Source organism: Schistocerca serialis, chromosome 1 (genome assembly GCF_023864345.2).
Source record: "Schistocerca serialis cubense isolate TAMUIC-IGC-003099 chromosome 1, iqSchSeri2.2, whole genome shotgun sequence".
Taxonomy (NCBI): Eukaryota; Metazoa; Arthropoda; class Insecta; order Orthoptera; family Acrididae; genus Schistocerca; species Schistocerca serialis.
The window spans coordinates 90323990-90343657 of NC_064638.1; the positions used below are offsets into that span (position 1 = coordinate 90323990).

General features: G+C 42.0%; 1 protein-coding gene across 1 annotated transcript in view; it reads left to right on the plus strand.

Moving 5' to 3' along the window:
• LOC126417889 (neuropeptide SIFamide receptor-like) overlaps positions 1-19382 on the plus strand; it is a 179668-nt gene extending 160286 nt beyond the window's left edge. Inside the window, exon 3 of the mRNA XM_050085189.1 lies at positions 19336-19382. Within this exon, the coding sequence (XP_049941146.1) occupies positions 19336-19382 (47 nt within the window). The remainder of the gene's footprint in view (positions 1-19335) is intronic.
• The last annotated feature ends 286 nt before the right edge of the window (positions 19383-19668 follow it).

Here is a 19668-nt window from a genome sequence, read left to right on the forward strand (position 1 = left end):
CTACCATCTCCGTAACGCTTTCGTGACTACCAAACGATCCTGTAACGAAGCGCGCTGCTCTCCGTTGGATCTTCTCTATCTCTTCTATCAACCCTATTTGGTACGGATCACACACTGGTGAGCAATATTCAAGCAGTGGCCGAACAAGTGTACTGTAACCTACTTCCTTTGTTTTCGGATTGCATTTCCTTAGGACTCTTCCAATGAATCTCAGTCTGGCATCTGCTTTACCGACGATCAACTTTATATGATCATTCCATTTTAAATCACTCCTAATGCCTACTCCCAGATAATTTATGGAATTAACTGCTTGCTGACCTGCTATATTGTAGCTAAATGATAAGGGATCTTTCTTTCTATGTATTCGCAGCACATTACCCTTGTCTACATTGAGAGTCAATTGCCATTCCCTGCACCATGCGTCAATTCGCTGCAGATCCTCTTGCATTTCAGTACAATTTTCCATTGTTACAACCTCTCGATATACCACAGCATCATCCGCAAATAGCCTCAGTGAACTTCCGATGTCATCCACAAGGTCATTTATTTATATTGTGAATAGTAACGGTCCTATGACACTCCCCTGCGGCACACCTGAAATCACTCTTACTTCGGAAGACTACTCTCCATTGAGATTGACATGCTGCTTTCTGTTATCTAGGAACTCTTCAATCCAATCACACAATTGGTCTGGTAGTCCATATGCTCTTACTTTGTTCATTAAACGATTGCGGGGAACTGTATCGAACGCCTTGTGGAAGTCAAGAAACATTTCATCTACCTGGGAACCCGTGTCTATGGCCCTCTGAGTCTCGTGGACGAATAGCGCGAACTGCGTTTCACACGATCGTCTTTTTCGAAACCCATGCTGATTCCTACAGAGTAGATTTCTAGTCTCCAGAAAAGTCATTATACTCGTACATAATACGTGTTTCAAAATTCTACAACTGATAGACGTTAGAGATGTAGGTCTATAGTTATGCACATCTGTTCGACGTCCCTTCTTGAAAACGGGGATGACCTGTGCCCTTTTCCAATCCTTTGGAACGCTACGCTCTTCTAGAGACCTACGGTACACCGCTGCAAGAAGGGGGCAAGTTCCTTCGCGTACTCTGTGTAAAATCGAACTGGTATCCCATCAGGTCCAGCGGCCTTTCCTCTTTTGAGCGATTTTAATTGTTTCTCTATCCCTCTGTCGTCTATTTCGATATATACCATTTTGTCATTTGTGCGACAATCTAGAGAAGGAACTACAGTGGAGTCTTCCTCTGTGAAACAGCTTTGGAAAAAGACATTTAGTATTTCGGCCTTTAGTCTGTCATCCTCTGTTTCAGTACCATTTTGGTCACAGAGTGTCTGGACATTTTGCTTTGATCCACCTACCGCTTTGACATAAGACCAAAATTTCTTAGTATTTTCTGCCAAGTCAGTACATAGAACTTTATTTTCGAATTCTTTGAACGCCTCTCGCATAGCCCTCCTCACACTACATTTTGCTTCGCGCAATTTTTGTTTGTCTGCAAGGCTTTGGCTATGTTTATGTTTCCTGTGAAGTTCCCTTTGCTTCCGCAGCAGTTTTCTAACTCGGTTGCTGTACCACGGTGGCTCTTTTCCATCTCTTACGATCTTGCTTGGCACATACTCATCTAACACATATTGTACGATGGTTTTGAACTTTGTCCAGTGATCCTCAACACTATCTGTACTTGAGACAAAACTTTTGTGTCGAGCCATCAGGTACTCTGAAATCTGTTTTTTGTCACTTTTGCTAAACAGAAAAATCTTCCTACCTTTTTTAATATTTCTATTTGCGGCTGAATGCCAGTTTTCGACAAAATAGCGATGATAAATCATCCTGTAGGAATAAATTTACAAGGCAGTTATCGTATTTCTCTAAGGTGGTAAGCCTAGACTCACTGTTACTTGTGAGGTTGTCCCCCACAATTTCAATACTTACATTCATTACGTCTACGACAGCATTGCGAAAGAAGCGTTATCCACAGCTGGTTGATACGTTCAAGCTTTGGAGCATGAGGTTAAGAGGAGTAATATTTCTGAGTCATAATTGTGACAGAAACATTTTTGTTGTAAATATTTCGATTGTGCGTACATTTTGTGCTATGGAGCATTTTATTCAGTAATGTCTGCAGCGTTCTCAACGATTTCCCAGCAGGAGATTGTATTAAACGGCTTTGTGGCGCACACTGCAAGACCGGCAGCGCCGACCACGGGTCCTGCTAAAACTCGTACATCCGCTGTTATCTGATACCATAACTCAGACCGCCGCCGACTGGGCCGAACTTGTTCGCCGCAAATACGAATGGGCCCACAGCGGACCACAGGCAATGAAACTGTTACCGTCTCACTGTAATCTCGTCTATTACGTTATAAGCCAATCTCTCCAGTAGCTTCCGCCACCCGCTGAGAGAGGCTGTAAATTTACAGCAGCACGGTCCGTAACGTGCGACTCTGTTTGCTATGTCTCAACGTGTTCAGTTACAGGCCAAGTTTTGTCTGCAACGGATCTTATATTGCTGACTCTCCATTTAAGTTGATTGTTTCGTGTTAAAGTTTTAAGCAGTAAAGTAAAATAAAACGAAGGGACTCAGCACTATATAGTCGGCAGTGGTGTATGATTAATGCCCAAAAATGTGTATAATCCAGAATGATGTCATTTATCTTTAAGTGAAATACTTGCTCCATTGGTGCCTGGTTTTTCTGCATCGAATACTATGCTGATGGATAGTTCAGTGTCACAAACCGTCGTCGTTAAGCGAGGAGCAAGGTGACATAAACCTTGTTAATGCTACGTTTCAATGAAATAATTTGCACGATGATAACAATATTTATCAGACTTCGTTAAAGACATGATAATTGCAAGCTCTATTAGTAAAATGGAAATTTCATTTTGATTTTTGTAAATTAAGGATGTGCACGTCAGTTAGGGAGTAAGTTACTCTACTGTTAAACAATCTTTGGTCTTGTTGTGGCACGGTCTTTGCCTCTGCGCAATCTGCTACATTCTTAGTTGAAGTGTGGTAGGTTATGGAGGTGTGTATTGGTGCTGTGTTGACTTGTGATTTTATCTGTCAAATGCAGAAACATTTATTGTAAAGGACAGCAAGTATGATATCTTGTATATATTGGAAGCCCGCCCGGCTAGCCGCGCGCTCTGACGCGCTGTTTCCCGGGTGGGAAGGCGTGCCGGTCCCCGGTACGAAACTGCCCGGCGGATTAGTGTCGAGGTCCGGTGTGCCGGCCAGCCTGTGGATGGGTTTTCAGGCGGTTTTCCATCTAGCTCGATGAATGCGGGCTGGTTCCCCCTTATTCCGCCTCAGTTACACTATCTACGATTGCTGCACGTACACCCCACGTAAACTTTTGAGCTTACACTCATCTGGTATGAGACATTCCCGAGGGAGAGGGGGTCCACTGGGGACCGGACCGCACAATAACCCTGGGTTCGCTGTGGGGCGGCGGTGGGGTGGGTGGACTGCTGGGACCTGTTGTGGGGTTGTGAACCACTGGGCGCTACGGCGGGACGAAGCCTCTCCGTCGTTTCTAGTTTAATACATACATACTTACGTGTATATATTGGAATGCGAAAAGAATATAAATTTTGAATAAAGTTACTCGTTTAGAAGAGAAGAAGTATGAGGTAAGACTGCAGTACCGCGCAGCACTTTTGTTGGAATGATTATCGTCAGCTAGTTAACGTACTCAGAGCTGAAAGGGAGACCACCCTGAGTCACGCATTAAGAATCAACTGGTTAAGCTGTCTGGTTTTTATAGAAATTATCCGTTAACATTGCACGATTTTCAAATCATTGTTCACTTGTTAACCATAGTATTGTTCAGACCAATGTTATGTGTGAAGATAACGCGAAATTTTACTCTGTCTTTTTGAATACACACATCATTCTAAAATCGTTGTCTTGGAATATCATTTCATAGGATTAGTTACTCTCCCCGTCCCACTGTTTAAAGAAGGTTTATCATTACGCATTACCACATTGCACCATATGGTATGCAACAGTTTGAATACTGTTTGGAAATTTGCTACTTGCTATCTGCTATTGTGCTTTCGAAAAGATCGCAACAATGTTGTCAAGACGCGAGATAAATGCAAATTTTGGTAAGGGCAAGATAGTTGCGCATCCAATACAAAGACAAATTGTATTCAGTTCAATTACAGTTCACTTCAATTTAGGTTCTGCTTAGTCGAAGGTTAGCTTACGAGTTTAAGATGAATAATAGTTTGTGAGTACATATTTTTGGTAATACGTAGATTTTCTGTAGAGTGGGAGGAAAAGTTGGGCTAAATTTCATGCTGAAACACATAGTGGGGAACTTAGAGACTTATAAATGTGGTTAATGGCGAGCGATCGTGCGTCATCAAGCCGACTACTTCCAACTTACATAACACGCCGAAAAATATACGGAGTGATGAATCATTGCTAACAAGCATGGGCAGATGTGTGTATTTTATACAATAAAATAGTGTATTCTCCCGAATAGCGTATAGAATACGTGTAAATCACTAACTGGTTCATATTTAGGTAAAGTGGGCAACAGAAACTAAATAAATATGATCTATCCACGTATCCTGCACTGTGTACGACGAGATACAGTCTGGACGTGTGAAGAAAGTATCCATTTCATAAAACAACAAAAACATGGAGTTTCTGTGTAAAATCCACACTCATGACTGAGTAATGTTGCAAATAGTGTAACATTTTATATAGCCATTTATACCAAGCTCAGTGCAACTTGTGTATTCAAGTAAACAACCACACAGTAATATGCTATAACGTCAGCAAATGCAAGAGGCATTAACATTACACGTTACACACAGGCTAGTACCACTTATTTTTGGTAGGGTATAACGTAGATGTTGACGGTGTGCCTTCCAGTGGGCACAATTATTACAGAATATCTACCATAACATACTTCTGACTGTCCTCTATTTTGGTTTGTCTATTGATGTGTAACCTTAATGACTGGGAGATTTTCTGACTTTATAGTACTGTCTAGTTATTTACCTGGTTAAACAAGTCGCCCTGAGGTTGGTATAAGTGGTTGTGTTGCACCGTTACACCATATGCAACATTACGCAGTGGTCTATGTAGGTTTCATGTAGGTAATCCATATTTTTGTGCTACGACGTAAGTATTATCTTCACATATCCAGGCTCTATTTGTATTCGAAACATAGTATATGGACAAGTCATGTATACTTTTTGTGCTTTGTGGCTGTTGAGCTTTTGGTATCGATAACACTAGTTAATGGATTATTTACACATTATTAGGTACAATGTCGTTTTTAATCTATATCTAATTCTTCGGTATAATGTTGCATACGTATGAATCTCTTTTTCACTAATATTATTGGTAACGTATTATATGATCTACAGATACTATATGCTATGTGGATGTATATTATTAGTTTCTGACACACCAGTTAGTTTTTCATGTGCGATATTTTTGTTTTATGGCAGTACTTGATATAAGGACGCATTGATGTGTAAATGTTCTTCACTCTTAATAATACCATGAAGGGTTTTTTCATCTGTAGAAGTTATGAAATAGGTGAATTGCTACATTTGGTCTTTTGACACGATATGGACATTCATTTTACGGATATGACATAAATATGGCCATATATGGTTTTTAGCTGAGCATTTTATAACATCGATGTGACATATAGATATGCTGTCATTTTGATAGCTTTACTTATATTTACAGTTGGAGTTTGTTGATGCTGTCCTTGCAAGGACTACTTGCACAAAGATGTATATTTCTTTTATTTACTTATTTCTGGAGTTATTTCAGTTTCTTTCATACATCTATCATTTTCAACAATTATTTTTGTAGTTTGGTAGGTTACATCTGGATTTTGCATTTTAGTGTGTCATTTAACTAATCAGTTTTTGATCATGGAATATTTAATTAATGATTCTTATTAAAAACATTCCATGGGCAAGTTAATCTTCACAATATGCACTAACAGTCATTTGAAAATCTACATGACTCAAAGAAGTATATGAAAACAACGCTCTTGGTCTATCGGAGTTTGGACGTGTTTTCCAAGCCCATCATCATTGGTCCCCGTTTTATTGATGGGGATCTAAATACACTCAAATACCTCTAGTTCGTAGTGTTTGCCGCTGCCTTAGTTATTGAAAGACAAACCACTGGACGTGAGACAACCAGTGTGGTACCAATTCAACGGATGCCTCTCCCATTCCGCACATGTAGTGACTGTCATAAGAGGAGAGCATTGGAACGGTTCTTCAAGAAGAACAAAATGGTCTACATACACACCAAACTTACCATTTCTATACTTTCATTTACGGTGAAAAGTTAAACAAGTGGTCTATTATGAAACACCGACGACTTCCAAAGGCATGAAATGTCTTATAACACTGACCTGTGTTGCCGTTAACTGCAGAGTACATGAGTTACGTGCTTGATAAAATCTGATACAATAGGATAGACGTTTGTGGAAGGTCTTCTCTAGACGGCGGGACGGAAGTTTGCTGCGCTGTTATCTTGAACCGATTTAATCAAGTCTGATTAGTGTTATGTAGTTAAAGTTCTCCTAGAAGCTTCCCTCAAATGCCGCAGAATAAATACATAGTTTCATTAGAAAAATACAAAGTCGGTATCATAATTTGGCGACTATTCACTATAAAAATTATTTGCGAACGTTAGGAAATTCGTCATGTCGTCGGCTAAAACTTGGCGCAAACCGCATCTCGGTATGTTTATTAATTCTGGATATGTTTAGATGGCCTGTTTTAGCTGCCTTAATCTGTATGAATATTAATAGCATACGCGAAACTACTGTATGATTAGGTTTCATCTTTCTGGCATCTTCCGTCGGTCATTTGTCTAACATTTGATATTTAATTGTAAAAAGTACAGATATTGCGGCTGTTCGAGTAATTTTTATTTTTCGGTAAGTGTTTCACGGATTACTTGTGCTTACAACGACTTCCTCTGTCGTCATAGCCAGGACTTACCTGTAGACAGTGTGATACTTTGAGCTGAAAAAAAAAGTCATGGAGACGTAATGAGGTCACGAAACAACCATATGCTACCAGATGTTGTGTCACTGTCGATGGTGGAGGAACATAGGTAGCAGTGCTGATTTCGTTAGATGGTGGGTAATTCACGATATTTATCTGCAGAATTTGGCGTCAAGAGCTCGTTCTCATGCTTCGCTAAGGATGTAATTGCTGTCCCAGTCAAAGCTGTTGTTGCGCGTCCTTATCTCAAAGGCTTTTCTGATGACAGAATCACAGTCGGTAAATACAATCCGTTTCATCAGACATAGTCGTTTGTTTGTTTATGAGCCTGTGTTTGGCAACAGTAGGCTGGCGAATTACCTTAGTTGTCTTCTGAATCAAAAATAAAAATTATTAATGCACTGAACTGCGAGGCGGCGTCATCAGACGAAGGTATGAAGTAGGTTCCAGTAAGAACAGAATACACACAGAAATTGTCAGTAAAGGAATTGTACCGTTGCTAATAAAACAGGACTAGTTTTTATCAGGTTTGACTTGAGTGGTGGGTTAATTAACGCAGATTCTTTACAGTGGTATGAAAATGAAGATTTCGCCAACAATCTACAGCTAGATTATTAACAGATGGTTTTTAAATAATCTAGCTTATAGAGGCATAAATATCATAGTGGACTGCTGTCATAAAAAATGGAAACAGAAGCACTATGTTCTTCCTCTTGTATCTGTGTGTCACGATAATTTTCCAGGACACAAAAAAGAGACTAAGGATTATTAACAGAAAAATGTGGTTTTCTCATTACATTTACGTCACGAATCGTGTGACTAGTTCTGTCACGCTGTTAGATCGCGGACACAGAAATCTTGCCGGCAGCAGTGGTCTCGCGGTTCTAGGCGCGCAGTCCGGAACCGCGCGACTACTTCGGTCGCAGGTTCGAATCCTGCCTCGGGCATGGATGTGTGTGATGTCCTTAGGTTAGTTAGGTTTAAGTAGTTCTAAGTTCTAGGGGACTGATGACCACAGCTGTTAAGTCGCATAGTGCTCAGAGCCATTTGAACCATTTTTTTGAACAGAAATCTTAAGACGTGCTTCTTCCGTGTGATAAATGAGTTTTCTTTATACAGTGGGAACACTGATTTTAAGTTTGGTACAGTTGTCTATAAAATTTTACTTTCCTTTCGGTGGCGACAATGCCCGCCACGTATGGTTGGGTACATGGCGACGGGGTGGAGATTTCGTCGCCCCTGATGATCAGCATCTACAGTAACCGGCTCCCCAGCTACTTCATCAACATAAAATTCCCTTCTCAGCGCCTCCGTGAACCACACTGGACAACACGATGGATGCCATCAGTAATTCTTTAGCTGTCGTTCGGGCTGAATCTGGAAGAAAAGAAGATGGAGTTGTCAGAACAGAATTCCTAGTGCTTCGCTAGCACGGGAAACAAGCGGCCAAGTGTTGTCAGTCTGGACTCGACGAGTTCCCTTACCTTCAGTGCAGAAGCTAACCAAGTCTCATCTGCTGTTACTGATGCCAATGTAATTGCTCATCGTATAACAGTAGCTCCTGGTTCTGCTCCTAACCAACAAAATATTGTCAATACTTCTCTCATGAGGACGATACCTCCTCAGTGGTCTCGTAAATTCTAGAAGCTTACAAATCGTGGTCTCTACGTAGTTTATGTTGACCGTTTGGACAAAAACATGGCCGTCTGCACCTTGTGGCCCTTGACAAACTTGTGCGTCTTTCATTGCGAGAATTCAAGAATGCTACATTTAATATCTCGTCTGTCGACAAAAGCGAAGACAAGGCTGAACTGAAATTTCAAGATAAGGCTAATTTCTTAGCAAACAGTGAAGTATTAAATCTAAAAGAATAGAAGTTTACATTCATTCTTTCGTTGTTCACAAACAGGAAGCAATAAGAAAAGTTAATACTGAACATGACGAAATGGAGATCTTGGTAGTTGTCCAGTCTGTCTTCCCTATTATAGGTGTTCACTAAGGGCTACGTACTGCATGCTGATGAACAAATTTACTCTCAGACTCTACCGAATTCTCTGTCTATTCATGGAAGTAGAGTCATGTAGATCTTTATGTGCCAACTGTCTGTCAGTGCTTAAAATGCCTACGTTACGGGCAAATCAGCAAACAATGCCGGCATAAGAAAAGATGCCTTAAAAGTAGTGGGTCCCAGTCTGTTGAATACAGCACCTGAGCTATTGCTGTTTGTGCTTACTGTGGCAGACAACACCCATGCAGAGGTCGGTTCTGCTCTGAATATCGTACCCGGTGATGAGTTCAAGAACTAGCAACACTCAATAACACTGACTTCAGGTATGCTCTGAACACTGTTCACACGCCAGCCTATACGTCCATCACTGGGGATATCAACATTTCTTGCCTGCGCCGATCATAACGGCTCCAGCAAAGCTTAGAGCTCCTGAATATCACAACACACAACTTTTCCAGCCGCTACCCGCAGCAAGCATTTTGGAGAATCACGTTGAATACAGGAAAAAAGGCAAGCAAACACTTTCACAAAAAACTAGGAAAAAGACTATCTCTACGACGCCCAACACCAGTACTAACATTTCAAGGGAGGAATCTGTAGTGGAGGCCAAATGTGAACTATCTAGGAGTCATCACGGACGAACGTCTCCCATGCTAGACTCACGCAGAGAGCCTCAGAAGATAAGTGAGTACGAGGTTAGGCGTATTCTTGGCCACTATTAAATAAAAGTCGTGGACTGTCAGACGAACTAGGACTCCGCATTTACCGTCGCCTGATAAGGCCAATAGTAGAGTATGCGTTCCCTATGTGGAGAGAAGCGGCGAAAATCCATCTGAAACAACTACAAACAGTGCAAAACCGAGCACTGTAGCGAGAGGACTTCATGTGGACCACAGATTACCGACTGCCGACTTACATGAAGCCACAGCGGTACAGGAGCTTTTAGATAGATTCAAAGTCATTGCAAAAGCATTCAGTCAGAACGATCCGAAAATTAAATAATCATTGGACTTTGTCAGTACTACTACACATTATTTATGTGCAAGAAAATAAAATTCTAGTCATAGACTAAAAGCAAAAGTAGGAAAAAAAGTAAATAAAACAAAACTAAAAATATACAGAAATAATAAAAATAAAACAGGATAATGAAAATAATGAAAAGCAAGCATAAATAAATAAGACAAAATAAACAACAAGTAAATAAAACAAACAAAACAGAAAATCAAATAAATAAATAAACTCCGGCAATCTTGCCCGTCAATGAACATAAATAAAATACTAAAACGATAGGACAAACTGGTAAATAGCAACCATAAATAAATACCTAGGCTTGGAGGGAATGTCTTTCAGACAACACGCCCCTATCTACTCAGGCACTTAATGCACAAGCGCCACTCATGTAGTGATCAGCAGCAGCATTCAGAGTCAACTGTGAGGAAGCAGGGAAGGAAACTCATTGTGCGGATGTGCCTCGGCAGGCAAACACCGCAGGCGGCAGGCGGAAGTAGGTAAACACAGTAACGTACGTGAGTGGTCTCAATAGCAAGCCCGCTATATCCCACGCAACATGCGGCCCCACCGATAAGCCAGAACCCCTGTTAGCCTGGTGCCAAAAGGATCGATCTCCACAGTGCCAAATCAACGACAGTTTTCAGTTCACACTGAACTGATCGATAAGATAATAAACATTACCGAGACTGTAATTCAGAATATGCGGCAAAACAGTGTTATGAACGATACTGGCGTTCGGAATCTTGTCATAAGTATCTTTCATTCTCTCTCTGATAAATTACGAAATCAAAAAAATATATATTATAGTGGAACGCACGCTCAGCTAACTCCAACACAAAGCTTGCAAAGAGAACTATTCATAAGTCAGCCTGATACAGTCCTGTTATGCGAAAGGTGGACCATACTCGCTTCATGTGAGAAACGACGACATCAAACTGTTTTGCTGTGTGAATGCAATCTGTTCACAATACCCGACAGTTGTTTCAATACATAAACCTCACCACTGTAGTATTGTGGCAGATGATGTGAGATGCGTAATAAGCCAGCTGCGGCCTCCTTTTACAATAGGGGGAGACCCGAATTCCCGTCATATAGCACGTGGAGGAGAAAGAGACAGAAACTACCGTGCTTTGATGGATGCTACAGAAGACAATACGCTCGTGATAGTCAACGATGGAATCTCTACTGTAGATTCTTCCAGTCTTCCGTAGACGTTCAGCAATAGATGACACACTTCACTGCCCCTGTTTTGCTAACAATTCTAATTAGCGTATTAAAACAGACTCAGTGAGATCCTGTCACATCCCGACGGTGTTCTACATTAACATAGACGCTGATACTACACAGTTATAGTACACCAATAGTAAATGAAAAATTGTGGGAGTCAAATGGGACAAATATAAGGACCCAGTTAGACTGGGATCTCGAAAGTTAGCGGCAAGACTAAAAAGGACAAAGACGCGTATCACACTTTATCCTACTCTATGGAAGGCGCGCCAGGTGTCTGCATTTCGAAGAAAAAAAAAGGAGTTCACTGTCATCAAGCAACAGTCCTCTCCTTGGTAGAGAACCGAACGCTCTAGAGAATTTGCAAAACGCCGACTTACTTTGAAACCTTTTCACCAGAAATCTAACTGGAATAACTTTTTGGAAATGCGAAAAGCAAAGGCGTATGTTGAAAAATTCCTGAAAAAATCAAAAAAAGGATAGTTCGGTTAAGTTCTGTTCTTTGCTCAACGAGGCAATGTGTATATCATCTGGAATGAAACAAAGGCTTTTCGAAACAACCGACTGCCTTCCCCCACTCCTACTACCACTCCTGGATAGAGGAATTTACCTAGAGGCTCACTCCTTCCACTGTCCAATTCCAGAATGCTCCGTTTCCTATTGAAGATGATTTTTATCATGTCCTGCTTCGTCCCGTCTCTCAAGAATAACTAAATAATGCGATAAAACCATCGAGTAAAGCTGTCCTGGAGTTGATTTCATTCATTATTCTATGCTTGCGAATCTACACCTGGAGGAGAAACATTTGCTCCTATTCATTTTTAATCAGTACTGAACCCAAGAGGACGTCATGGAAACATGGAAGACGCAAGGTATAACCCCAGTTCTGAAAAGTGGGAAATATTGAAATATGGTCTCGAATTATCGACCGAACAAGTTGTCCTCAATGTAGCAAAACGCTGGGGTGAATCGTCAAAAGGAGACGGGAATGGTGCTTTCAAAATAATAATTGATGCCTCGGAGTAAATACGGTAAGGCAGAGGGACCTTGGACAATTTGTATTTAAAAAAAATATCGTCGCCGTTTTTCTTGACGTTAAGAGAGCTTAAGATCACGTTTAGATACCTTTTTCTTGGACGAGATGGCGGAACTCTGTATTCTGTCAAGGATGATTTACTGCATCAGTACCTCGGTTACTCAAAGAACAATCGATGACTAATTCAAAGGGAACTTGCTCGTGTCTTTTCTTATCTCCCACGGCTCGGCACAGGGTGCAATTTTAAGTCCCCACTTATATATTCTGTGCACTCACGCTCCCCACTAACATATTGCAGTAAGCAGATGATGCATGTGTGTTTATTCAGCTGCAGACTTGTATCTTCAGACCAAAATAGTGTTACTCACTAACATGAACACGTCGATGAGTGGTTGTTTGCCAATGGATTGGATATAGCTGCTGAAAAAACGTTGATCATTCCTTCCTGCAAATCAAAAGCTGGCCCCATTAGCGCCCACGCAATGTGTGGAAAGTATGCTTTCCGGATAAAATCTCACGCTGATTCCTGAGTGTGATATTTGACTTATGATAATTTTATCTTGGAACTCTTCCATTTGGTCTGTGTTTGGATACAAAAACAACAATATGGGAATTGTGAGTCCACCTTGATGCAAAATACTTTTGTTATTTATTTATTTATCCGCCAAACTAGTTTGAGCAACAAATATCGCCATCATCATTGGTTCTTTAAATCTAAAACCTGCAGAAAATAGCATAGGTGTAAAACACCGAAAAACATTACTACATGTGTAGTGTATGTTTTTCAAATATCGTTTTCTGTGAATACTTTCATAATACTTTATTTATTATACATTACAGCATGAGTATAAGATTGTTGTCGCTGTTCGCAGCATATTTTCTGTTTTTCTGTTGTCGTTTTTCTCGGCATGCATCATGTCATCAGCAACTGTTTGGATGCCTGTTAATAAATAAAAACAAAAATGTAAACGTAACGTACCGCAGTATTATACAATTGGGATTGCGATAGTGTGGTGGACGCAGTTTTGGTGTGTGCTAGGCTGTTACCTAGTTTCACGTGTACTCACCGTCGTTGGACGGCTTGCAGCTACTTTTACGCACAGAAAAACATAGCTTTCACACTTCGGGCATAATCCAAAACATTACGCCATCTTGCTCTTCGCGTGTGACGCGAGAAATGTATCGTATATTGCGAGAAGGCTATGAAAATTGTATTACGTAAATTAACAACAAAAGTGCTTCGCAACAAGGCGGACTTACAATTCCCATATTTTCCATTTGACTTATGGTTAAGTTGGGAACTTTATATTCGATCTACGGTTACTAAGTGAGAAGAGCGTTTAAGTATCATTCGCTCACTCACTCGCGTGTGTGGGGAGCGCATCAGAGTATATTACCCACCATGTATCGACGGATTATTCGATCTCGCCTGGACTGTATCACACGGTGCCTAAGATTTATATCGTAAAATTATATGCTCTTCAATAAAGGTTCATTCGTACCTGTCTTGGAACCATGCGTTGGACGACCACTTACGCCCTTTTCATGGAGGCATGGGAGATGCCTTTGAACGTTAGATGTTTACATTGGAGGCATGACCTCCATGGATAGTTCAGCCACTAAAAGTAGAGATTGCATTTACCGATTACTAGCCGATTCCGAAAGAAGAAATAAAATTCCCGCTGTCGGTACCAGCTTCGCCACTTCGTCTGCCGTCGCGTTATTCTCTTCGCATGTGCCTTTATTTGATTCGATCTTGACATACTTACCTTCCAGATTACAGTCTTATACTAAGCGTTAACCTCTATGCGGATTTAATAGTCCCGTTGGAGCTTACTGGCCTTATTTTGTCTGTATATATACAGGGTGTTTTACTAAATGTGTTTCCTTCTGTAAGTTACGAAGTAATAGGCGACGGAAATATTTATTGCGTTAGGTCACCATAAGAAACGTTACACTGTCTGCGGAGCTATGAACATAGTTTATTGTGTTATTATCCAAAGAGTTACTGCAAAAAGATACAATTTTTTAGATGGAACAATAGTTGTTTCTATTATCCACTGGAATCAGTAACACCATCTGTGTATACATCAATTTAAATTACATTCCTATCACTTTTAGTTTGGGAACAACAATCCTTCAAAGTTTCAGGAGCAGATACCACACGCTGTTCATAATACATGGCTGTGTGGTGGGTGATGGATGTTCTGGCGGTGGGAAGTTGATTTAAATGATATGTTCAAATGTGTGTCCATGTTCCTGAATGCACAATGCAGTGCACCTTCTAAAGAATCTGCGGACGAGACGTAACATCACCGGTGTCACAGAGCAACACTCGTCCTCGATGCGCCGTTTTAGATCATCTGTGGATGTGGGCTCAGTGACATAAACAGGATCCTTTAGATATCTCCACAAAAAGAAATCTAATGGTGTTAAATCGAGCGACCTTGCGGGCCATGAATGAGAATCATGCACCTTCCTGCAAACTTGTTGTTTAGGTCTTCCGCAACAGCACGCGCAGAATGGGCTGGGTGACCATCGTGCTGCATCCATATATGGACTCTCGTGTGTAGACACACATGTTCAAGGAGTCCACCCAAACTGTCGGCTATAAACGCGCGACATAACTCACCTGTCAGTGTGCCTGGGAAGTAGTGTTGACCGATGATTTCATACCCAAGGATTCCACGCCTTCCTTTAATAGACCACCTACGTTGACGGTCGACAGGTCGTACCCACCGAGGACTGTCTGCGGCACAGTGTTGCACGTTATGGCGATCCACTGCACCATAATTTGTGAACGTGGACTCATCAGAGAACATAATAGCTTGTAAAGACTCCAGCGTGAAATTACGCATGGCCCATTCACAGAATGTAACTCTCGCACGGAAATCATTTCCATGCAGTTCCTGGGTCAGTGACAGGCGGTACGGGTGAAACCTGTGGCCGTGTACTATACGTCACACAGATGTGAGACTGATACCAGCGACTGCAGCAACGGCTCATAAGCTCACATGAGGATCGTGGCGTACTGCAGCTATAACAAACACCTCCATCTCCTCACTTCTTGCAGTTCTTCGTCTGTTACTGTGGACATTACCAAGCTACCTGTTTTCCGAAACCGTTGCTCTGCACGTAAGAACGTAATGGCTGCCGGAGCTCTTCGCCTAGGATATCTCACGGCGAACGCCATGGCTGCTTCAGTGGCATCGTGTCGGCACTCGCCGAGCATCAGAAACATGTCAACGTACTCGTTGTTCATGTATGCCATCTTCATCCGATGTCAGTAACTGTGTTATATTGAGCCCCCGTTTGTTTGTGTGGCACGAACTGTCCGGTAAACGGCCGTGTGCGGTGACAGTCGGCAGTCCAACAGCGCATCCCGGAAGTTTCTCGTTCCGTGACACCGGAGACGTTACAACTCGGCCGCACCACATTTAGAAGGCTCATTCTGTTATGCGCAGCGTGTGTGGTATCTGCCCCTGAAATTTTGAAGGGTTGTAGCTCCCAAACTAAAAATGATAGGAATGTAATTTAAATTGATTTCAGTGCATGATAGAAGCAACTATTGTTCCATTTAAAAAATTGTATCTTTTTGCTGTAGCTCTTTGGATAATAGTACAATAAACTATGTTCATAGTTCGGCAGAGAGTGTAACATTTCTTATGGTGACCTACCGCACTAAATATTTCCGTCGCCTATTACTTCGTAACTTACAGAGGCCAACACATTTTGTGAAACACCCTATATACCGGTGGCTCCAAAATACCACAAGAAGAGTATACTCGATGCGCTTTTCTATGTCCTCATATTCGAGTCATCAAAGCCTTTAAACTGCCTACAAGCGCACATGCTTTTACGGCGGAGACAGTGGCACTTATGGAACCTGTCAACTTTATATGTTTAACTCCATTTTTGAAGATATTACCTGTGTCTGGCTCCCAGATTCCTTAAAATACTCAACACCAGAGGTAGAATACAACCACCAAACGTTATATTTTGTATGTGGTACAGGAATATGTTCGTAGTAAACGGAGGGTGCCTACGATCCATCTCCTGTGGGTGCATTCCCACGCAGGTATCCGCTGTAATAAGGAAGTTGAAGCTTTAACAAAGCAAGCTGTTACTATAAGAGCATTTCTTGATTTGAAATTACCGTATAAAGACAACTTACAGACGATCAAGAGCTAGGGTCAACATCGCTAGCAAGAAATGTGGAACGTGTTCCAACAAACTAAAGGTGGTTATTATGCGGTGTTACAACCTCAAAATCCTCCAAGATGGTGTTTTATAAGGACAGACTTGGACCTTTATGGATTACCCAGCGTGAGAGTGTCATTCTGAGCTGAACGCTGATGTAAACCATCTTATTTTCGTGTCCCAAATCCGATAGTGAACGATCAGAAATTTTTGATGACTCCCTCACTCACCTTCTGCTGTCTTTTAGCAAAGACATTCACCTTTATAAAGCGATGTTTATTTCCTTAGGAGCGTAGGGAAAAATCTGTAGGTGCTTTATCACTAATTTGTTCACTGTTCAGCATGTGTTGAAAGCGCTGATCCTGTGATTCTGAGATCCTTTTAAATATGGGGCTTTGATATTCTGGTATTTGTTTTGCAGTGGCGTGTTTTAATAATGGGCATTTTCATTTTTATGTTTTTAATTTGATTAAGTTTCAGACATGGTGTGAATTGATAAATCAATAATTCTGCTTTACTTCTACGAGGTGCATTCAAGTTCTAAGGCCTCCGATTTTTTTTTTCTAATTAACTACTCACCCGAAATCGATGAAACTGGCGTTACTTCTCGACGTAATCGCCCTGCAGACGTAAACATTTTTCACAACGCTGACACCATGATTCCATGGCAGCGGCGAAGGCTTCTTTAGGAGTCTGTTTTGACCTCTGGAAAATCGCTGAGGCAATAGCAGCACGGCTGGTGAATGTGCGGCCACGGGGAGTGTCTTTCATTGTTGGAAAAAGCCATAAGTCACTAGGAGCCAGGTCAGGTGAGTAGGGAGCATGAGGAATCAGTTCAAAGTTGTTATCACGAAGAAACTGTTGCGTAACGTTAGCTCGATGTGCGGGTGCGTTGTCTTGGTGAAACAGCACACGTGCAGCCCTTCCCGGACGTTTTTGTTGCAGGGCAGGAAGGAATTTGTTCATCAAAACATTTTCGTAGGATGCACCTGTACCGTAATGCCCTTTGGAAAGCAATGGGTAAGGATTACGCCCTCGCTGTCCCTGAACATGGACACCATCATTTTTTCAGCACTGGCGGTTACCCGAATTTTTTTTTGGTGGCGGTGAATCTGTGTGCTTCAGTTGAGCTGACTGGCGCTTTGTTTCTGGATTTAAAAATGGCATCCACGTCTCATCCATTGTCACAACCGACGAAAAGAAAGTCCCATTCATGCTGTTGTTGCGCGTCAACATTGCTTGGCAACATGCCACACGGGCAGCCATGTGGTCGTCCGTCAGTATTTGTGGCATCCACCTGGATGACACTTTTCGCATTTTCAGGTCGTCATGCAGGATTGTGTGCACAGAACCCACAGAAATGCCAACTCTGGAGGCGATCTGTTCAACAGTCATTCGGCGATCCCCCAAAACAATTCTCTCCACTTCTTCGATCATGTCGTCAGACCGGCTTGTGCGAGCCCGAGGTTGTTTCGGTTTGTTGTCACACGATGTTCTGCCTTCATTAAACTGTCGCACCCACGAACGCACTTTCGACACATCCATAACTCCATCACCACATGTCTCCTTCAACTGTCGATAAATTTCAATTGGTTTCACACCACGCAAATTCAGAAAACGAATGATTGCACGCTGTTCAAGTAAGGAAAACGTCGCCACTTTAAGTATTTAAAACAGTTCTCATTCTCGCCGCTGGCGGTAAAATTCCATCTGCCGTACGGCGTTGCCATCTCTGGGACGTATTGACAATGAACGCGGCCTCATTTTAAAACAATGCGCATGTTTCTATCTCTTCCAGTCCGGAGAAAAAAAATCGGAGGCCTTAGAATTCGAATGCATCTCGTATATTTCATAGAAAATATGCTTTGTACGAAAATGTAACAGCTTGTGCCTTTATACCCTTATACACTGATCAGCCAGAACGGTATGACGTCCTACCTGATAGACGATATGTCCACCTTTGGCACGGATAACAGCGGCGACGCGTCGTGGCATGAATCCTTGGTAGATTGCTGGAGGGAGTTGGCACCTTGCTGAAAAACGCCACTGCCGTCGGGAAACATGACCGTCATGAAGGGGTGTACGTCGTCTGCAATCGGTGTATGACACTTCTTGGCCGTCATGGTACCTAGTGCGATCTCCACTGGACTCACGGATGCCCACGTAAATGTTCTCCAGAGCATAATGGAGTCGCCTCTAGCTAGTTTCCTTCCCGCCGTACAGGTGTCAAGGAGCTGTTCCCTTTGAAGATGACGGATTCGCTTCCTCCCATCGGCTTGATGAAGATATCGGGGTTAATCAGACCATGGAACGCTCTGCCACTGCGCCAACGTACAGTGCCGATGGTCACGTGCTCATTTCCTTCGTAGTTGCCGATATCGTGGTGTCAACATTGGCGCATGCATGGGGCGTCGGCTGTGGAGGCCCATCATGGGGAGTGTTCGTTGCACTGTGTGTTCAGACACAGCTTTTAATGGGATGGAGTCAAACTAGGGGACGGGGGGAAGGAAAGGGAGGGGAAGCGTAAAGAAAGAAATTAAACTTGAAAAATTTGAAGGATTCACGAAAATGATTAAGAGAACCCTGGACAATACGGTTAGACTAGATCCTATGTGGCAACAGAATGGACGATGCACTGTACTCCCTTGTATTTTGAAAGCAGAACAATATGGCATCTGCATTCGGCGTTAATAATGAGAGAAAGAGAGAGAAAGCATAGTCCCGTCCACGTCGGCGTGATTAGAGACAGAGCACTGAATCAGCTGAAAAAGGAAGGGGGCAGGATCCGCTTATGACTATTTTGAGTAACTATTCTGTCTACAGCCTTCAGTGCAGAAGAACACAAAACACTAGAGCTGGACAGGATTTAACCCTGCCTGCCACAAACGAATTTTTCACCACTGTGTCATCTCAATAGCGCATCTGGAAAGTAATTAGGCGATGCGGTGTTATTAGTTAAACAATTAATCTTTGAGGTATTCCTCATTAATAACTCATTTTTCAGCTATATTTCGTGTATATCACGTTCCGTTCATGAGCATTTCTATTGTAGTTCTAATGTTAGTAGTGCTTACGAAGCAGATAAGCTGCCTTTTTTCTTTTATTTCTCCTATTTCCACCTGCCCCAGTTCTCAAGGACGCCATATGTTCCTCATC